This window comes from Coccinella septempunctata, chromosome 5 (assembly GCF_907165205.1).
Source record: "Coccinella septempunctata chromosome 5, icCocSept1.1, whole genome shotgun sequence".
Lineage (NCBI taxonomy): Eukaryota > Metazoa > Arthropoda > Insecta > Coleoptera > Coccinellidae > Coccinella > Coccinella septempunctata.
In genome coordinates, this window is record NC_058193.1 from 884,372 (window position 1) to 901,784 (window position 17,413).

Genomic DNA, 17,413 nt, shown 5'->3' on the forward strand with positions numbered 1-17,413 from the left:
TAAAACTTTTGTATTATTGTATCTTGGACCTCTTGTTCAACGTATCTCTGTGCATTGTAATTTTTTACAAATTGAGCACAAGCTGGTGAGCATTTCGCTCCGAAAGTCATAACATTGAGTTCAAACACTTCAGGATTTCCACTTGTTTCTAAATTTCTCCATAATATTCTCTGGGAACTTCTATCTTGCTCTCGAACCATTATTCTGTGGAACATCTCGCGGACATCACCACAAAAGGTCCTTCTTTGTCGAAAGGTCCACAAAATCTGTTTCAAGTCCAATTCAAAAATTATTGGGCGACTCAGTGAAGCAGACCAGAAACAATGTGCTCAGCTTTTAATTGCAAAACATGGTTGTAGAGCACTTAGTAAACACAAGTAGGTGTATTTTTTATTCATAGTCACAAAGAGGAAAATTCAGTTCTGCTATTCCAACTTACAGGAAAGGACGAAGGGTATTATCTGCCAACAGCAATCAAATATGTGATAAATCAATAACTGATGCGCTGAAACAGCTTGTGGAAGCAATAGGCAATTCAACGTTCTTACCAGATCTGAAACTTGAAGCAGGAAATTTCAATTTAAGAGATTGTAGTAAGTCCACTTACTCAAGTTTGTGTAAAGTGGACATTCTCAATGTCATGAGATTCTGCTTCAATGGAAGTGAAGGATGGAAAGTTCACAGAAAATATCGGTTGACAGGTATACATATTAAAAGTTCAAAAAATGAGATTAACTGAATTATGAAATATCCAAATAGGCGTAACTACTTGCCGCTGTATACTATGAAATTTTTTGTTTTGGTTCAAGATGTTACTCCATCTTCACATATGATAAAGGAGATTGGGAGAATAAAAGCCAGAAGTATTTCCATCCGAAGGGATTTACGAACAAATTTGTTCAGCATGGAATAGACCATGAAAGGGAAGCACGAGAATGCTACAAATCCAAGTAAAGCTAGGATATCCTGTTATAGAAACTGGATTCATTATCTGTAGCAGATATCCTTGGCTTGGCTTTTCTCCGGATGGCATTATTTTCCGTGAAGGCAAACCTTTTAGATTGCTAGAAATAAAATGTCCATTTGTTGGTGAGAATTGATTGCAGGTTCATTATTTCATATTTTCGAAATGAATGAATGTTATATTGTTAGCTAGGCTTTTGTACAAAAATTTTAATATAAATTAGAACCTTCAAATGTAGCACACAAAAAATTACTGAAAAAGTAAATAGCCATCTTCCAATTAATAAAGGATAGAAATAGCCCAAATTACAATGCAATAAAGAAACACTGTATTAATCATTGTTTTTGAATCAGGGAGGACCAAATATGCTGTTTATTTCGTTGAAGAGTGCGATTATTTAGATATCACTGCCAGCGGCCTCAAATTAAAGAATAATCATGCCTATTATGCACAAGTCCAACTGGGCATGGGCTGGGAAGGCTGTGATTTTATTGTATATTCAAGTCACTCAAAATCTTTCCTGAATGTTTTTGTTCCATTCAATGAAGATTTAACAAGAAATTTGATTAATAAAATTACATATAATTATTTCAAGCATATGTTACATACAATTTGTGATAATAAATGAACTGATGATTTTTGTTTTGGATATTTATTTGCATGGAAACATAATAATATAACAAATGGCCAACTAGAAATCATAATAATAATTACCATGATGGAAAGTTCTTCTGAAAAACGTTTTTTGTCCGAATTGATCCTGACAAATTGATGGAAGAATTTATGCCGCAGCAATTCTATTATATAAAAATTTATTCTTCCTTAAAATCTTTGTGTTGAGGTTGTATCTCAACTTGACTGCACTTGTACTGATAGTTAGTTAGTCAAAAACTCATCCTGTATATTCTAAGTAATAATGATCTAAAAATTTAGTTGTTTAAAAACTTACTGTCATCCAATACTAGTGTTTGTAAATTCACCATAGCACTGATAACAAGAATGATATTATCAATATCTTTTACAAGTGCTAACGGCAAAAGAACCCTTAAAATATCGAGAAGCTTCATTCTTTGATTAACTCTTTCTATGTGAACCCTGGCTTTTGATATTTTAATATTTAAATTGGCTTCTTGCTCAGAAAATTGCTTCTTATTTTTCAAAAAAACAGGTCTAATTGATTGAATATTACGCCCCTCGCAAATATTATCAATTAAAAATCCTTTATCGACCATCACGCAATCTCTAAAGGGCACCAATTTTTCCATCAACTAGCTCTGTTCGAATATTGCCTTGTCCATAGCAGTTGGATATAAATGTTATGAGACCTGCATGACTTACACCTACCATGAATTTGATGGTTTGCATTCCTTTATAATGTAGGTTCTGATGCGGCATGATAAGCAAGAAGATCTTTGAATGGGAATTTCAGTACAGTCTAGTATCACTCTAACATTTTGAAAATTTTCAAAGCACTGTGGTAAATTCATTAACACTTCATCTGAACTTGGCCATTGAATACAACCTTTCAAAATATTAGCTAAATATACAATATATTCGCTAAAAATATTTTTCACTGTAGTTTGGGAAATTCTAAATAAAAATGATAAGACTATGAACTTCATGGACATTTTCAGTTTCATGAATACTAAAATTATTCGCTCTTTAACTGCCAACTTATGAATTTTTTGATCTGGGTAGTATTTAGATATAAGCTCTACAAAATTGTTCAACAACTCAAAATTTGGTATTCCAGTCAAGGAGTTCAATTGTTTATCACTTTGAATTATACTTATAAAATTCAACAACAAATCACCACTTTTTCCTTGGATCCCTTTATCCTGAAATTGGTCATTTCTTACACTTTGCAAGTCCAATAATGCGTTAACAACAGATTGCTCATCTGCAGTTAAATCAGATAATTCTAAAACTTTTTGGCTCAGCGTTTTCGGTTCTATCGAAATCATGCAAATGAACGGCCTCACTTATTGATTGTGGAATAATATGTTCATCCCTAAGAGCACTTCTCCTTTCGAACCTCAATTTGCGTTGAGTCATGCAGACACTACTTGACTTCGTATGAAATTGATTTTTGGGTAAATTTTGAGAGGGAACAGCAGTAGATTTGAGTCTAGGGTCCTTCATATACTCTGTAGTGCTGGACCTATGAGGATATATATATATATATATGTAAAGATGAAATTTGCCGAAATGAAACAGTAAGGGATGAATTTGGGTACAAGGCAATATCTAGCAGGAGTTAACAATCAATCGTCATCAACATCTATATTTCGAACTTTTAGCTGTTCTTCATCAGGATGATCTGACAAGACTATTATTTAAATTAGCAAAGAGAGCATCAGAAAAACATCTTAGTTAAAATTCAATATAAAATCTCAAAAATCCTCTATTATTGCAGCGTGAACAACTTGACATACAATCAATAGGTTAAAACACAAAAGTCTTTTGTGAAGAAGAAGAACAGCTAAAAGTTCGAAATATAGATGTTGATGACGATTGATTGTTAACTCCTGCCAGATATTGCCTTGTACCCAAATTCATCCCTTACTATATATATATGTATATATTGCAACGACTTGCACGCCCATGCTTAACATCTTATTGTTGCAACGCCGCTGATTTTCGCGAACTACATCTTTACGTTGACCATAGACATATAGACATGGACTGTGCCTTCCCTTATCTATGCATGAAATACGGTCAAAAAAAGTGACAGAGAGAAACACACGTCGGGAATGCAGTTGTCTCTTTCTAGAATATTGATTGGTCCACACTCACCTCTATGTGAACAAAAAAGAGAAGGTAAATGCCCGACCATCATTTCTCTCTTTCTATAAAAAAAGCCAATTTCATGCTGACATTGCTCAGTCCATGTCTCTATGTCTATGACGTTGACACACATTAACTCTGTGTCTCGCGCCTCTGTGATCTTTCATTTGTCTGCGCATTGAAAATCTCTCGAAGGTTCTTTCTTTTCCGCTTTTTCCCTCAAGGAAGAAGGTTATCTGTCGAAATGTCGTATCGGAACTCATCGATTGATTATTCTGAAATTAATGAATTTTAAGTTGGCGAGGTTAACAATATTGTCTCGGTAAGTTCATAATTTCTTTAATTTAAACAGGGATCTCACTAGGAATGTTTGATTAGGTAAATTTGCTGGTTCTAGATTTATTGCTTGCCTTCATTTTGTTTTACAGCACATGTTCTTGTACTGCTTTTCATTTCCCCAGAGCAGGATTCCTTCTCAGGTTTATTTAATAATTATATTGTTTTGTTCATGAAAATCTTTGTTTTCTCATGAAGAGTTGAGAAGGAGTTCTGTTAAATTTTTCTGCACATTTTCATTCTTGTTTATTTCGCATAGCCTTTTGGTCCGGAGCTCAAATTTTTGGACGGGAGCTCAAATTTTTGGACTGGAGCTCCAATTTCTGTACCGGAGCTGGGTACTTATGTGTTTGACAAGAATTTGGAATGCAACTTTGGCTTGAAGCACAGCATTTGAACGGAGCTTGAGGCTTAATAGAATTTGGACTGAAATACAGGTGTCTGACTGTGAAAGTACGATTTTGGTTTAAAGCAGAATCATCAACCTTGGGCTGAAATTCAACTCTAGGCTGCACATTATCGAATACTACAGGAAACCCACGTCCAACAGGGACAGATCTGTTGCTTGAACTCACTTAAGCTAAGTAGATCTAAGTTGTGAAATTTTAAGAGACTGTAAACTTTAAATTCCTGTCATTACGAGTTATTTTCAGATTGTACATTGTAATTATTTTAAATAATATATTGTGAAAAACCTGACTGGGAATTTTGTTGCTGGGGTAATTAAGCCCCCCTTGAGAAATTAGAAGTAGAGTTTCATGCTCGAACGCCCTTCAGGGCAATTGTCACGTTACAATATATTCTTTTGAAATAGACTGTTACAAACTTTTACAATCTGAAAACAATGAAGCGGGTGTAAAGAAATGGCAACAAGAGACAGATCCTAAAGCCTGTTCCTCGTTCCAGATCTCAGTGTAAGCAGAGGAAAAATAAAATGTCAAAGGGGTACCATACAAACAGAGATAATAACCTCAGAAAAAACTCTATTTGCCTGTATGAGAGTAATGATGATGTATTTTTGTGAATAATAAGTTGTAATTATTATATTGTTGGAAATCTTCTTCATAGGACAAAATCCAAAAACTTCCTCCCCTTCTTTCTACCATGATGGTTGACGAAATGAGAATAATCTGAAAACAAAAAAAAAAAACGAGAGGGGTATTCTCCCCTTCTCTTCTCACTAGATAATTTTGAAATTTGTAAAACAAAACAAAAAAATCTCTGTCTGACCGTATGAGTGTAATGATAATGAATTTGTATAGAAAATAAACTGAAATTATTATATCTTCTTCGTAGGACAAAATCCAAAAACCTCTTTTCCTTCTTCCTACCATGATGGTTGACGAAGTGAGAAGAATCTGAAAACAGAAAAGAAAGAAAATACGACAGGGGTATTGAGTTTTTTATTTCTCAATAAATAATTTTTAAATTTGTAACCCATGAATTCCTTCGAAATCACCCTGAAATTTACATTTTGTGCAACTTATGTTCTGAGTAAGCTCTAATTTCGTCTGCTGATTCCAAATTAATGGGTCTTGACGATGTCAATAATCAACAGGATTTCTTCACTCTTGAAAAAACAACATTCACAATCTCAAAATATCCATACAATCACTACTAATTTCCACACTTTCAACTACACAAATGACAACGCGCTTAACTGAAGGGTAGGTACAGGGAAAAAATCATTGATGTCAATTTTTGTCCAAAAATAACTTAGACACACCATTTGATTCAGAATAAAAAGTGTTATATTATGGTATATTAAAACAGGCATGGAACTAGCTCAATCATACGTTAAATCGCTTCCGAAAATTTACTACAGTAGTAGTATGTCGATCGATATACGGAAAGAAAAATCTCTAAGTTATTTCATGTAATGCACTCATTTTATTTTATCTATAATAATATTAATAATGTTCATTTCGAGAACAATAGTATTTAATTTGTAATATTTCAAATAATATGAACGGATTTTTGAGTTGAAAACGCGTTTTTCTCAGGAAAATTGAGATCGATGGTTGTTTCCCTGTACCCTTCAACTATACTATTCTCTAGTCTCTTTGAAAACTTTATGAATTTGGAGCTCCAAAAAAGGGTGTGAGGAAAAGTAGTCATCTCATAGTTCATCATTTTGGAACCCACTAATCTGATAATTATGTTACATCTGGCAACACTGGTAGAGGGGACTGCGTTGCCGATAAGAAAGGCGGAGCTCACTTAAAACTAAGTGGGGTAAATCAAATATGGAGCGGTCTAGTTGAATATTGAATAGTTTATCATCTGTAATGAAATTATTTTCGCACTGGGCGATTGCATTTCTACTGTCCTCTTCTTTCTCATGGCACTCTCTATATGTTCGACGTTAAATTTTTGTAATCTGTATATTGTATCAGTGGTCCATGAACTTATATATAGATTGTTGCAAATATAAATCAACAAAAAACTTCATCTGCTTAGAGTCGATGAGAAAGATAATCAAATCGGGATTATGGAGCGACATTTTAAAATTTCACGAATCAGATAATCAGAAGGATGCCGGCCGAAGGCTAGCGTTCGGATGAACTTGATTATGATTGGTGCTGCACAGTTGCGTCTTAGCGTATGCTGTGCCAATGCCTATCTCGATTCTCGATTATAAGTAGTGGATAATTCGCTCGTCAGTACGTTCTTCTGCTATACATTTGAACTGATAAAGTTTAATTTGCATATCTGTTTTTCGTGAAAAAATATAATTATGAACTTTTTGGTAAGCGTCCACTGGAGACGGACCGGACCGCAACGTGGCGGTGAGCATTTTTGCGTACTGCGTCCATGACCATTGAAGAAGGTGGGCCGGGTCACATCGACGGATTTTTGCTACCAGTCGTGGTTGGGACAATCCTATTTTCATAAATAATCCGTCAATGCATTGCTCTTGTCTGATGAGCATACGTTAATTCTCTCAAAGAATCCCAAACTCCTGGCCAATCAGGGCAAAGCTATATCTCCGTTTGTCGTTTTCCCTACACAATGCACCCGATATTGACGTGAGTGAATCGAAAAACGAATGTTGTGTTATGAATTGACAGCTTTCAGCTGATAGCTTAACCTACAAAGAAAGATCTTTGCTACAAAGCTCAACTTCCCAGCAAACATGATAACGTTATAATGACGTGAAAAATTCGTCACCTGTTACGTCATTTTCACTAGTTGAAAGACGTATGTTAGCCGTTGCCATGACGGCAAAATGTCACAGACCAAAGACGTCATTTTTAGTACGTCTGATTACGTCTGTCTGTAACCAATAAACGACGTTTTGTGACGTCAGAATACGTCTATTATTAGTTTCAGTGACGTGGTTTTCTTATATATATAGATAGGTAATCAACAAAACGGGAATAAAATTTATTTATTTATTATTCAAAAAACAATATAAATGCTTTATTATCAAAAATATTACAAAAAATATACTATCTAAGATAACAACTACTAATAAGGATTCAACAAAAATTATATTCTTTAAAATAACAATGCCATAAACTTTTAGGTAATAAAACAAAAATGATTAAATATCTAAACAATGAATCAGTGGGAAGGCAGCATACTTATTGTCATTGAACGGGAATACCAAACATTTGGTTACAACATTGGGGAGAGGAACTATTTGATAATCATTTGAAAGATTTTTTGCAACATAAATATGAAGTTGCGAAGAATTAATAGGATAATTATAAAGTGATTCATATGACAAAAATCGTTTGCATATTAATAAAATTTCATTTTGCAATTTAAGAATATTGCAAACTTGCACCAAATCTTTATTTTGCAGCATGCAATAAGCATCTGCTTGTGAATATGACAATACACAAAGTACGAAATTCCTGAACGTTACTTTTTTGAATTGTTCACAAATGTCTTTTACCTGCCTAGGTAATGGTCCATTTGTGTGTTCTATAGAGCATTCAACTTCTAACTGGAATTTAAAATTCGTATTGAAAAAATTTATTTCTTTTAATCTTCGACCAATTTGTTGAAGCGGTTGCTTAGGTGATTTTACTAATTTCTTTAAACGGTTTAGAGAATTTTCGAAAGGGAATGCTGAAAAATTGTCCAAAGGACCAAAGAGATCTACATCATCTTTCAAATGCAAAAGCATGTGAACATTATATATTATAAATTCTTCACCGTACAATTTTCTACAATGTTGGATAAAGACTTTCAAAAATTCTGAACTATCTCACCATGTACGCATTGTTCTGAGCATCTTTTAAGTACTCCTCAAAGTCCTGTAGTTTTTCCAGTTCTTCGACAGGAAAATCGCATGGTAAATTTTCAGGTAGAGTACTTATTTTTAAATTGCTTGCTAATGATTGCGACTGCTTTGATAAAAGGGCCAATATTTGTGAATTCTGCTGTTGCAAAAATTTTAGCTGCTTAAGAAGTTTAATCTGAAAAGCTGAAAGATAGGCAGTGATAAAAAAGATATTGGTAAATCTAAAGCATACATACCAGGTTCGTTATGTTGATGTGAGCAAGATATTTCACTATTATCAGTTGATTCTGCAACTTGAGGACCCGGAGTTGATGCAAATCCAAAATTGTAGTTTACTTTTGAAGTAATTATTTCTGACTGCCCTTGATGCGACGATGGACTCTGTGACAGATACGGTGTTGAATTCCTTGGACTTGGATAACTACACCCTCCTTGCACTAATGCAGAAGTACTTGCTGTGATTGAAGAAATTATTTTAGTAGATAATTCAACTCAAGAGTATGGTATTTTACCTATGGATTTCGCTTTTACAGTTACTTTTGGAGGTCTCGGTAAAGTATCATCACTCTCATCCGATTCGTAAATTATCCGCTTAGCTACTCTTTTCCGTTTCCTAGTTGTTTCCTCTTCAGATTCTGAGAAGATATCAGAGGTCTCCTCCAATAGTTTTAACTTTTTCTCAGCCTTGTCATAATCATCTAGAAATGTAAGATTTTAATTGTTTGAAAACCATGCTTTAGAAATAAACTATAACCTCACTAATGATTACACCGCAATAGGAATAAAATAAATCCTTACCACCACTAAAAAAACACTTAGAAATTCCGTATAATTTCCAGTTTTCTGTGTCAGCTTGTTTTCCAGCTAATAACAGTTGTTTCAGTGTTGCACCGGACTTCACTGGAGGCCAAAATACTTCCCGCTTAAGAGGCGTAAGCCCTGATGAATGCACCACAGCTATCGTTCCGCCTTCATCGACACTGAATTGTACAGCTGTAAAAGACATATCTACAAAAATAAGTGGTTGAAATAAGATACACAATAGTTCACTGATAATTAGTATTACCTTCTTTCGTATTCCAATATAAAAGAAATGTGCCTGACAACAATGCCACTAACACTAAACGAACGAATGTTGGGCGAGCCCGCGAAACGATGACGCTGATATGAGCTGAACCAAAGAGGAATCTTTGGCTGAACCAAAGCTGGCTGAACGCAAGCGCAACTTGAACCTGGTTCAATACCAACATGAACGCGGCCATGATACCAACATACACGGGAGAATTACCCAAAATTTAAGTTTTATTTTCTACTCTTAATTTTGAATAGAAAATGTTTTAGGCTGGTAAAAGTACACTACATGCAAATTGGAGTGTCTTATTAGAAAATTTCGCTGGCACAAACAAATTAAAATTTTAAGTCAAAAAACTCACTTTCAACAACGTATAAATGACGTTATTATTTGAACGTCACACCAACGTTTTAAAACATGTCGTAAAAAAAACGTCTCACATCGGGCACATGACGTCACTGACCAAAAATCTACCAAATATAACGTCAAAATGACGGCTCCATGTTTGCTGGGTTGTAATAATTATTAGTCAGAGTCTGTGATATTAGTGTTCTGTGTTGTAATCCACTGATTAATATGAAGTATATTATTCAAACGTGGATAATAATAATAACATTGGGAGTATAGTATTGTACAAATTTCTCCGTTCGTTCCTCATTTAGATGAATATGAATATTTTTTGATAGTTAAGGTGGTGCGAAACTCTTTACACGTTGATTAAATATGATATAAAATTTGGTTAATATTGAAATGTAATAAAAAATACGGAATTCAAAATAAGGATTAACTAGGGATATTTTTCTACAGCACGCGTAGGCAATGTAACTTCATAATTACTTCTTCAATTTTTTTTTGTATCAAAAACTTTGAAGAATTGGCTTACAAAAAAAAATACACAAATTTTCTCACTCAAATCTTTTCGAAGATGCTCTTGAAAATGAAAATGGCAGGACATAGGGAATAACAGAAACATCCAGGTTAAAAAGTTATCATTCTTGATTTTCTACAATAAACAATAGAATATCCAAGAAGTACGAGTCAATTGACTGAAAACATTTACTTGTTTCACAAAACAAAAATCTGTATAACCCATGGGAAGCAACAGTGCATGTACAATAGCATTATTCTCCAAGGTTGCATTCACAAACTTACTACAAGAGTAGAGTATGACCATGCTCGGAAAGCATACTCCGAGGAAGACATACATACATTTTGTGAACGCTTTGAGTAATCAGAGCTTACTCGGAGTAAGTTTGTGTGCGCAACACAAGTGAACACTACAAACAACCAAAATGTATTCAGAATGGATATAAATTAAGCAATCTTATACATTTCTTTAGTGTAGTCAGATAATCTGAAATCAAAATAAAACCACATTGACCTAAATGAATGAAATTATATTTCACAATCACCAAAAAAACAAATTCATGTGTTTTACTCGAAATTTATATTGAGTGGATTAGACCCATTCATAAATAAATTCTCCAAGTCTTTCCCTCAATGACCTAAAAGAAATGTTTTGGATCGTCTGATTCAAACGATTAGAAATCAAAAAGGACACAGGGAACCCAACATTGTTCTCATCTTTCACTAAAACAATAGTAAATTCATAATTTCTCAAGTTGGTTCCATGAGTGCCATCAATACAAATAATTTTTGGGAATTCCCTCAGCTTTCTTTCCATAGTCTTGTTCATGAAAGCTATAGCAAAATCTTCAATTTGCAGCGGAGGGTGACTTTCTCCTGATAAAAATATAATAAGCAGGTATTAAATCAGAATCAAATAAGTGTATAAAAACATATCTATCTGCTTGAATAAGAAAACAGTGTTTTCATCTTGACTGTTCAATTCTTCCACTTTTAAGGCTGTTGCTGTCAATTCATCTGCATTTCGCTGTTTGTTCATGTTAAATTTTCGAATGATATATGAGAGATCTCCTCTTGTTAAAATATTTATTCCCTCTAATTTTCCTTCATTCATGAACCTTGCATCTTCAAAAACTCTTTCCTTAGTAACTCCGGCAACAAGTTTGTTTGCAAGCATTTCCTGCTGAGTATTGGAGAGACGTTTAGATCGAAGTTCATCATTAGTAGAGTTCCAGAATTACATCTCGGAGGAAAGAGAACGAGCAGACTTTGCTCTGATTCGTAGATAGACGTAGATCTACGCTCTGATTGGACGGTATTGACGTAACTGATTGAAAAGATGTGATTCTGGAACGAGCCAATTATGACCAACATGTGTCTTGATATATTTGACCGCCACTCCTGAAATAAAAAGAATGAACGAATGTAATGTGATACTATAAAAATGTTACCAGAACTGTTAATTTTAATAGAAATTCTTGATGGACATAATCCAGATATCTTAATGCTGCCTCTCTTCTTCATATTTCGTTGGCTACACAGACTTACATTTCCTAAAAATAATATATTAAAATTTCATGATTGTGATTCGGCTCTTCAAACACTAACCTATAGTATTACTGCGATTGCAATTAATTACAATAAATATTTTCTTCAGCAGAATCAGTTTTAACTGCTCGTTCTAAAATGTAATCTACATTCCTGTTGGAAAGATATCTCCAAGCCTCAAAATCTTCCTTGTTTTCAAAATGATGGCTAGACTGTTGGATTACCAAAGAATGCATCTGCTCCAAATGATCTATCAAATGTTGGTGGTATCCAAATGATATTTTATCCTCATCAGAGCAAAGTGGGCATTTAACATGCTTTGTTTTTTTCCCCCAAGTGCTTGCCTATGCATTTTTTTCAGGTGCCGATTTTTGTTTGACACACTGGAAAATTGTTTGGTATACCAATTGTTTTCCACATAGGTGACAAACGAGGTGTTCACTAAAAATATAAAAACAAATAAAACATAAGCAAAAAAATATATATATGTTCGAACTCACTTTTGCTGGTTCATGTTTGATGTTGTTCTCTTGAAATTCAGCAATCAAAATTGCTTTGTCCAGTCGATTGGTAACTAAATGTCACAATTTGTGTTTTTGCGAATTACAATAATTAACTCAACGTTTTTCGATAACCACTCTGAATTCAGAAGAATAAATAATAATAATAAAAATAATCACAAGAGCGCCGAGAAAGTGGGAAAATATTTGTGATATAGAAAGAGACAACTGTCTTCTGCTCTTTCAATCTGTTAGCTTTGCCCTGATTGGCCGGGAGTTTGGGATTCTTTGAGAGAAGTAACGTATGCTCGCAAGTGGACGCAGATACACTACGAGCCAAAGATTATAGAGAAGGAAGATGGGAAACGAAGCGACTACACTTGCGTGAGCGCCGCCTGGTGGTTCCGTTGTGTATTAAAATACTAAGACTGGTTAAAATATTTATTCAAGTTCCATTTGGCATTTCATGGAGATATTTCAACATGGCCGTTTTGTTTACGTTTCGATTTTCGTACCGCTCGTTCTAGTCATCTTATTTCAATGTTATTTGTGTATATAGTGAAAACTTCAAAATCAAAGATTTTGCTCAAAATGTCGTATGAAAAATATTGTATGGTGAAGAACTGTTGAAACTGCCGTTTGGGATTCTCCGAATATAAGTTTTTTGAATTTACCAAAGAAAATGGAATCGTAAGTATTGAAACTCGTACCATGTGACTCGGATGTTGATTGATTTTTATTTTCAGTGTTCTGAAGTGGATAGAATTTTCCGGGCGTCAAGACATTGACTTGAGTAAAAGCTACACCATGTGCAGTGAACATTCTACCAAAGATTATAGAGTTAGGTTCTATAATCTATAATCTTTGCATTTTACTTAAAGTCAATTTGAATCTTTTCATCCACGCAAGTTGCTGTATGCAGGAAGCATCCCATGCATGAAAGGGCCACCAAAGGAACCACATGCGATGGAGGGCGAGCAGTTTGAAACTGATACATCGAATACTGATGGTAAGTCTTCCTAGATATCTGCAATGCATAACTGAATTCATTACTCATTTATCATATATTGAATGCATATCTTTTTTATATGCAGGAAGCATTCCGTTCATGGAGGGGTCACATTAAATGGAATGCAAGCAGATTGAAAGTGTTACGACAAATACTGATGGTAAGTCATCCTAGCTATCTGTGACAAAAATAATTCAATGAATTATCACCTTATATAATATATGAGAAAATTTATGCAATATATTGAATTAATTGTTTTATTATGAAAGTATTATAGATTACAAGAACTTCCCCTTTTTCAGATATTCTTTCGAGTGTACCTGAAAGAAGTTCTCACACTCTGTAGAGTACTTCCAAGTCTTTCCCCAGAAGTGATAGAAAGATCCGAAAACTGAAATTAACAATCAACTCCTTGGAATGCAAAATATATGGTACCTATATCGATTATTTGTTCATTTAGATTTCTGATAAAGATTGTACAAATTCAACAAATTCTTTTGCCTCAAAAAAATTTATTGCATGGAAATGAGAACTTTGATATATAATATTCAATATGTACTTTTGTATCCTTCATTCAAAGCTGTATTATTTGTATACAGGTGTTTTCAAAGGTGAGAATTTCGACACAATTATTCTCACCAGTTGTACATGTCAAAAAAACCTCACTTTTAAATATACCCTGAAAAATCTTCAATTCTGTCATATTTTTTTATAAATTTCGAATAAAAATATAGCAAATCTAACAGAGTATTTCATTAATATTAATTGATTCAAAACAATGTTTACATAAAAAAAAACATCCTGATCACGAAACAAAGCCCTGGTACTGTTTTGTCGCTCAGGATGTTTTTTTCTGGTCTCGACTAAGTCGATATTCGAATCCAATACAAGGAATAAAATTCGAATTTCGTGCCCTTAAATTACAAAGCCGACAACTGTAATTTTACTGTTTGACATTACGATTTCAGCGCCATCTAATTTCTCAGTATGTGAAACACAGGTCCAAAGTGTAGTCGGTTTTTAGTACTAGATTAGTAGGGTCGTTTCCTATCTTCCTACTCTATAATCTTTGCTACGAAATTCGAAACACGTCCACACTCTTTCGACTTTTCTGTTCGACACAGGTCGAATGATGTCGTTCGGCATAGTGTGGACGCGACTTAAGAGGCCCTTCCAATACTTTAAGGGTTCACTGCTTCAGGGATAGCTCGACTTCACGACGTATCTGTAATCATATTCGGTTGAATATGAGAAGGAATTGGTAGAATGGTAGAGCTTATAAAGACTTTTCTCAATATTCTTTCATCCCGTATTTACCAAGGAGACACTTTTCTTGATACCGTTACAGACATCGTGATAAGAAACAACCGATGTAAAATCAAAAATGTAACGTTAACATGAACAAATTAGGGTACGTTCAGGGTACATACCGAAGATGCATGGATGAGCGCGGTGGAGGTCGCGGTAGAGGTTTACATCGATGTCTGGCAATACATGTCGAAGATGCTTTCCTTTCAGTCAAAGCTCACAAACGAACTGAAAAATAAATACGTTACCCTGGTGAATGTCACGTGATTTGAAGAGCGCCAATAAGCGTGCAAGGTACCTCGCGGCAACAGCTCGATCGCTATATAAAATCAAACTACATTTTGTTCTGCTATTGACATCGCTGTAAACCGCGATGATAAGCGGCCAGGGTGAACGGGTACGTACATACTGGTGAGGTGAAATTTTAGTCATGTAACATCTCCCCCAAGTCTCTTTGTGCCATCTTCTCTCTCATCAGCATACATTCCTTTTTTTTATTTAGTGAAAAAATTCTCCATTTCTCCTGATGACACGAACTATATGGAACTTGAGCTGGAAATATTCCATCTTCTCTAGAAATATGTCTTAATTCGAACAAACCGGCATATCATTTTTCTTCGTTTAAATTTCCACATTCGCAATATTTTATGATTAAATGTTTTATTTTTTTCCTGATAATATGATATGATTACTGAATACTGATTGCTGGATGTGTTGGACGGACAAACCAAACCTGCCACTGAGACCAAGCGGTCTATTGTACTATTGTAGCACACAGGCAAGCTCGTAGAGCTGGATCTCTCCCTCCAGTCCCATCCTACTCAAAAGGGAGATGATGTCGGAGGGGGAGTGATTCTTGTGTTTCTCTAGGATCATCTTCGGGGAACCAAATACTCCATGTCTGACCCTGTCTGCCACCGGGCAATCACAGAGGATATGTTAAATCGTTTCGTCGTCCTCTAAGCAGAATCTGCAAAGCGGATCATTGACGATGCTAAGCTTTTTAAGAGGGGCTCTGAGTCTACAATGTCCTGTAAAAGCCGCATTATAGATCTCAGATTTGTTCTAGAAAATCCTAGCCAACGACTGGTGTATGGGCTGGGAGGCACTGAAATAGCCCTATGCGAGTTACGCAGTTGGATCAGGACGGTTGCGCCAGTGCTCCAGGACCTTTTGCCTTATCCAGCTGTTGTTCCGTTCCCTGACTAAGGAATTGGAAATTCCTAAACTAGGTTCCGGGCCAATAAGCGCAGATGTTGCGCCTTCTCTGGCTAGAGCATCCGATACTTCGTTGCCTCTGAAGCCAGAGTATCCAGGTACCCAAATCAGTTGCAGTCTGTTTACACTTCCCAATTTGGAGAGCTTAGATCTGCATTCAAATACGTGTGCCGAGTTGCATTTGTCTGCTGCGAGAGATTTAATCGCAACTTGACTATTCGTTACGATTTTCATTGACCTATAGCCGCCCAACCAATGTTAAGCAAATAGCGAAGATTTCTGCCTGAAATGCTGTCGCCGACTCTGTTCAGTCAGCGGTCTACGACTGCAGACTCCGGCTCCAGATCCCTGACTGGTTCTGGAGCCATCAGTAAACCAGCAAGGTTCATGTAGATAGAATTCCTTGTGACGGAGCCATTCGTCTTTGCTTGGAATCAGAGAACTGAAGGTTCCATCCGTGCTGGTTCTTGTGATTATCTGATCAGTTCTCATGCCCATCGCCTCGTCTGCCTCCAGTTGGACTGAAAGACGATTGGGCACGAAAATGAGTTTGTCAGGCTTATTTAAGGTAAGGTGGTGGAGCCTACGGGTTGCTAGTCTTGCCTCTCCCTGGACAAAAATGTGAAGGGGAGGGAGGTCTAATAGCATCTCCATGAACGCAGTTGGAGAAGAGCGGAATGCCCCCGAAATCATGAGGCATACCGTTCTCTGGAGTTTCGAAAGTTTGTTTTGAGTTAGAACGCGTTCTGTGCAGGACCACCTGGCGATACAGCCGTAGGTGATCAATGGCCGGATCACTTGATCATGAAGAGGGATTAACCCCTCCTTCCTCTTTCTTGGTTTGGGTGTCCGACTCTTTGTCGGCATCCATGCCCTTCTCTCTGGTCCGGAAGGTAACCCTTCCAAACCCATAGCAGAGCATCATGTCCAGGGCTTTTAGCCTAGACATGGAGCAAGACGGGGCAGGAACTGAAATTATAATTTGTGAGGTGGGACGAGAATTGAAATTTCACAAAACAGAAGCGTTATTTCAACACATGCGTACTCTTAGGACGTCGACAGCGTACTGATTGAAAGAAACATAGGATCCCACCAAACAGGAACAAGAGATTTCACTTCATTATTTTGACGATGAGCGTTTTTTTGACCTTGAGCCGCTCGCATCTAGTAGTGGGCGAATTCACTTATTTCAAATTCGAAATTTTCAAATGTAACCTAACCTAGTAGACAAATAAACCGATGATTATTATTATTATATGAATACAAAATTGTCAAAAACTACTTTCTAGTAAAGAAACATTGAAATGGTTTGAAAGTGTTGATAGTGTTATTAGCTATTCGAAACCGTTTTTTTTTAACGAGTTTTTTTTTATTCATTTTCTAACCAATTTTTTCAGGTTGTTGCATTTTGTGCATGAAATAATTTTAGGAAAACCTCTTGATTCTTGATATATACAGTTGCTACCATGTTGCAAGCGAATATGGATGATCTACAACATGAAAAAAATGTTAAGATAAGGTGCTCTGTAAAAAATTGTCCCAATTATCG

General features: G+C 35.5%; 1 protein-coding gene and 1 long non-coding RNA gene across 2 annotated transcripts; one reads left to right on the plus strand and one right to left on the minus strand.

Annotated features, from left to right (window-relative positions):
• Positions 1-8,155: 8,155 nt before the first annotated feature.
• On the minus strand, positions 8,156-9,502 carry LOC123314489. Its single transcript, XM_044899809.1, has 5 exons — positions 9,409-9,502; positions 9,141-9,350; positions 8,855-9,040; positions 8,579-8,797; positions 8,156-8,525 (listed from the first exon to the last, which is right to left on the minus strand). Exons 2-5 carry the CDS (start codon positions 9,346-9,348, stop codon positions 8,302-8,304), a joined length of 837 nt encoding a protein of 278 aa, XP_044755744.1. The 5' UTR covers positions 9,349-9,350; positions 9,409-9,502; the 3' UTR covers positions 8,156-8,301.
• Positions 9,503-13,364: 3,862 nt separating this feature from the next.
• On the plus strand, positions 13,365-14,081 carry LOC123314497. Its single transcript, XR_006537830.1, has 2 exons — positions 13,365-13,498; positions 13,641-14,081. It is a non-coding gene; the product is annotated as an uncharacterized LOC123314497 (long non-coding RNA).
• The last annotated feature ends 3,332 nt before the right edge of the window (positions 14,082-17,413 follow it).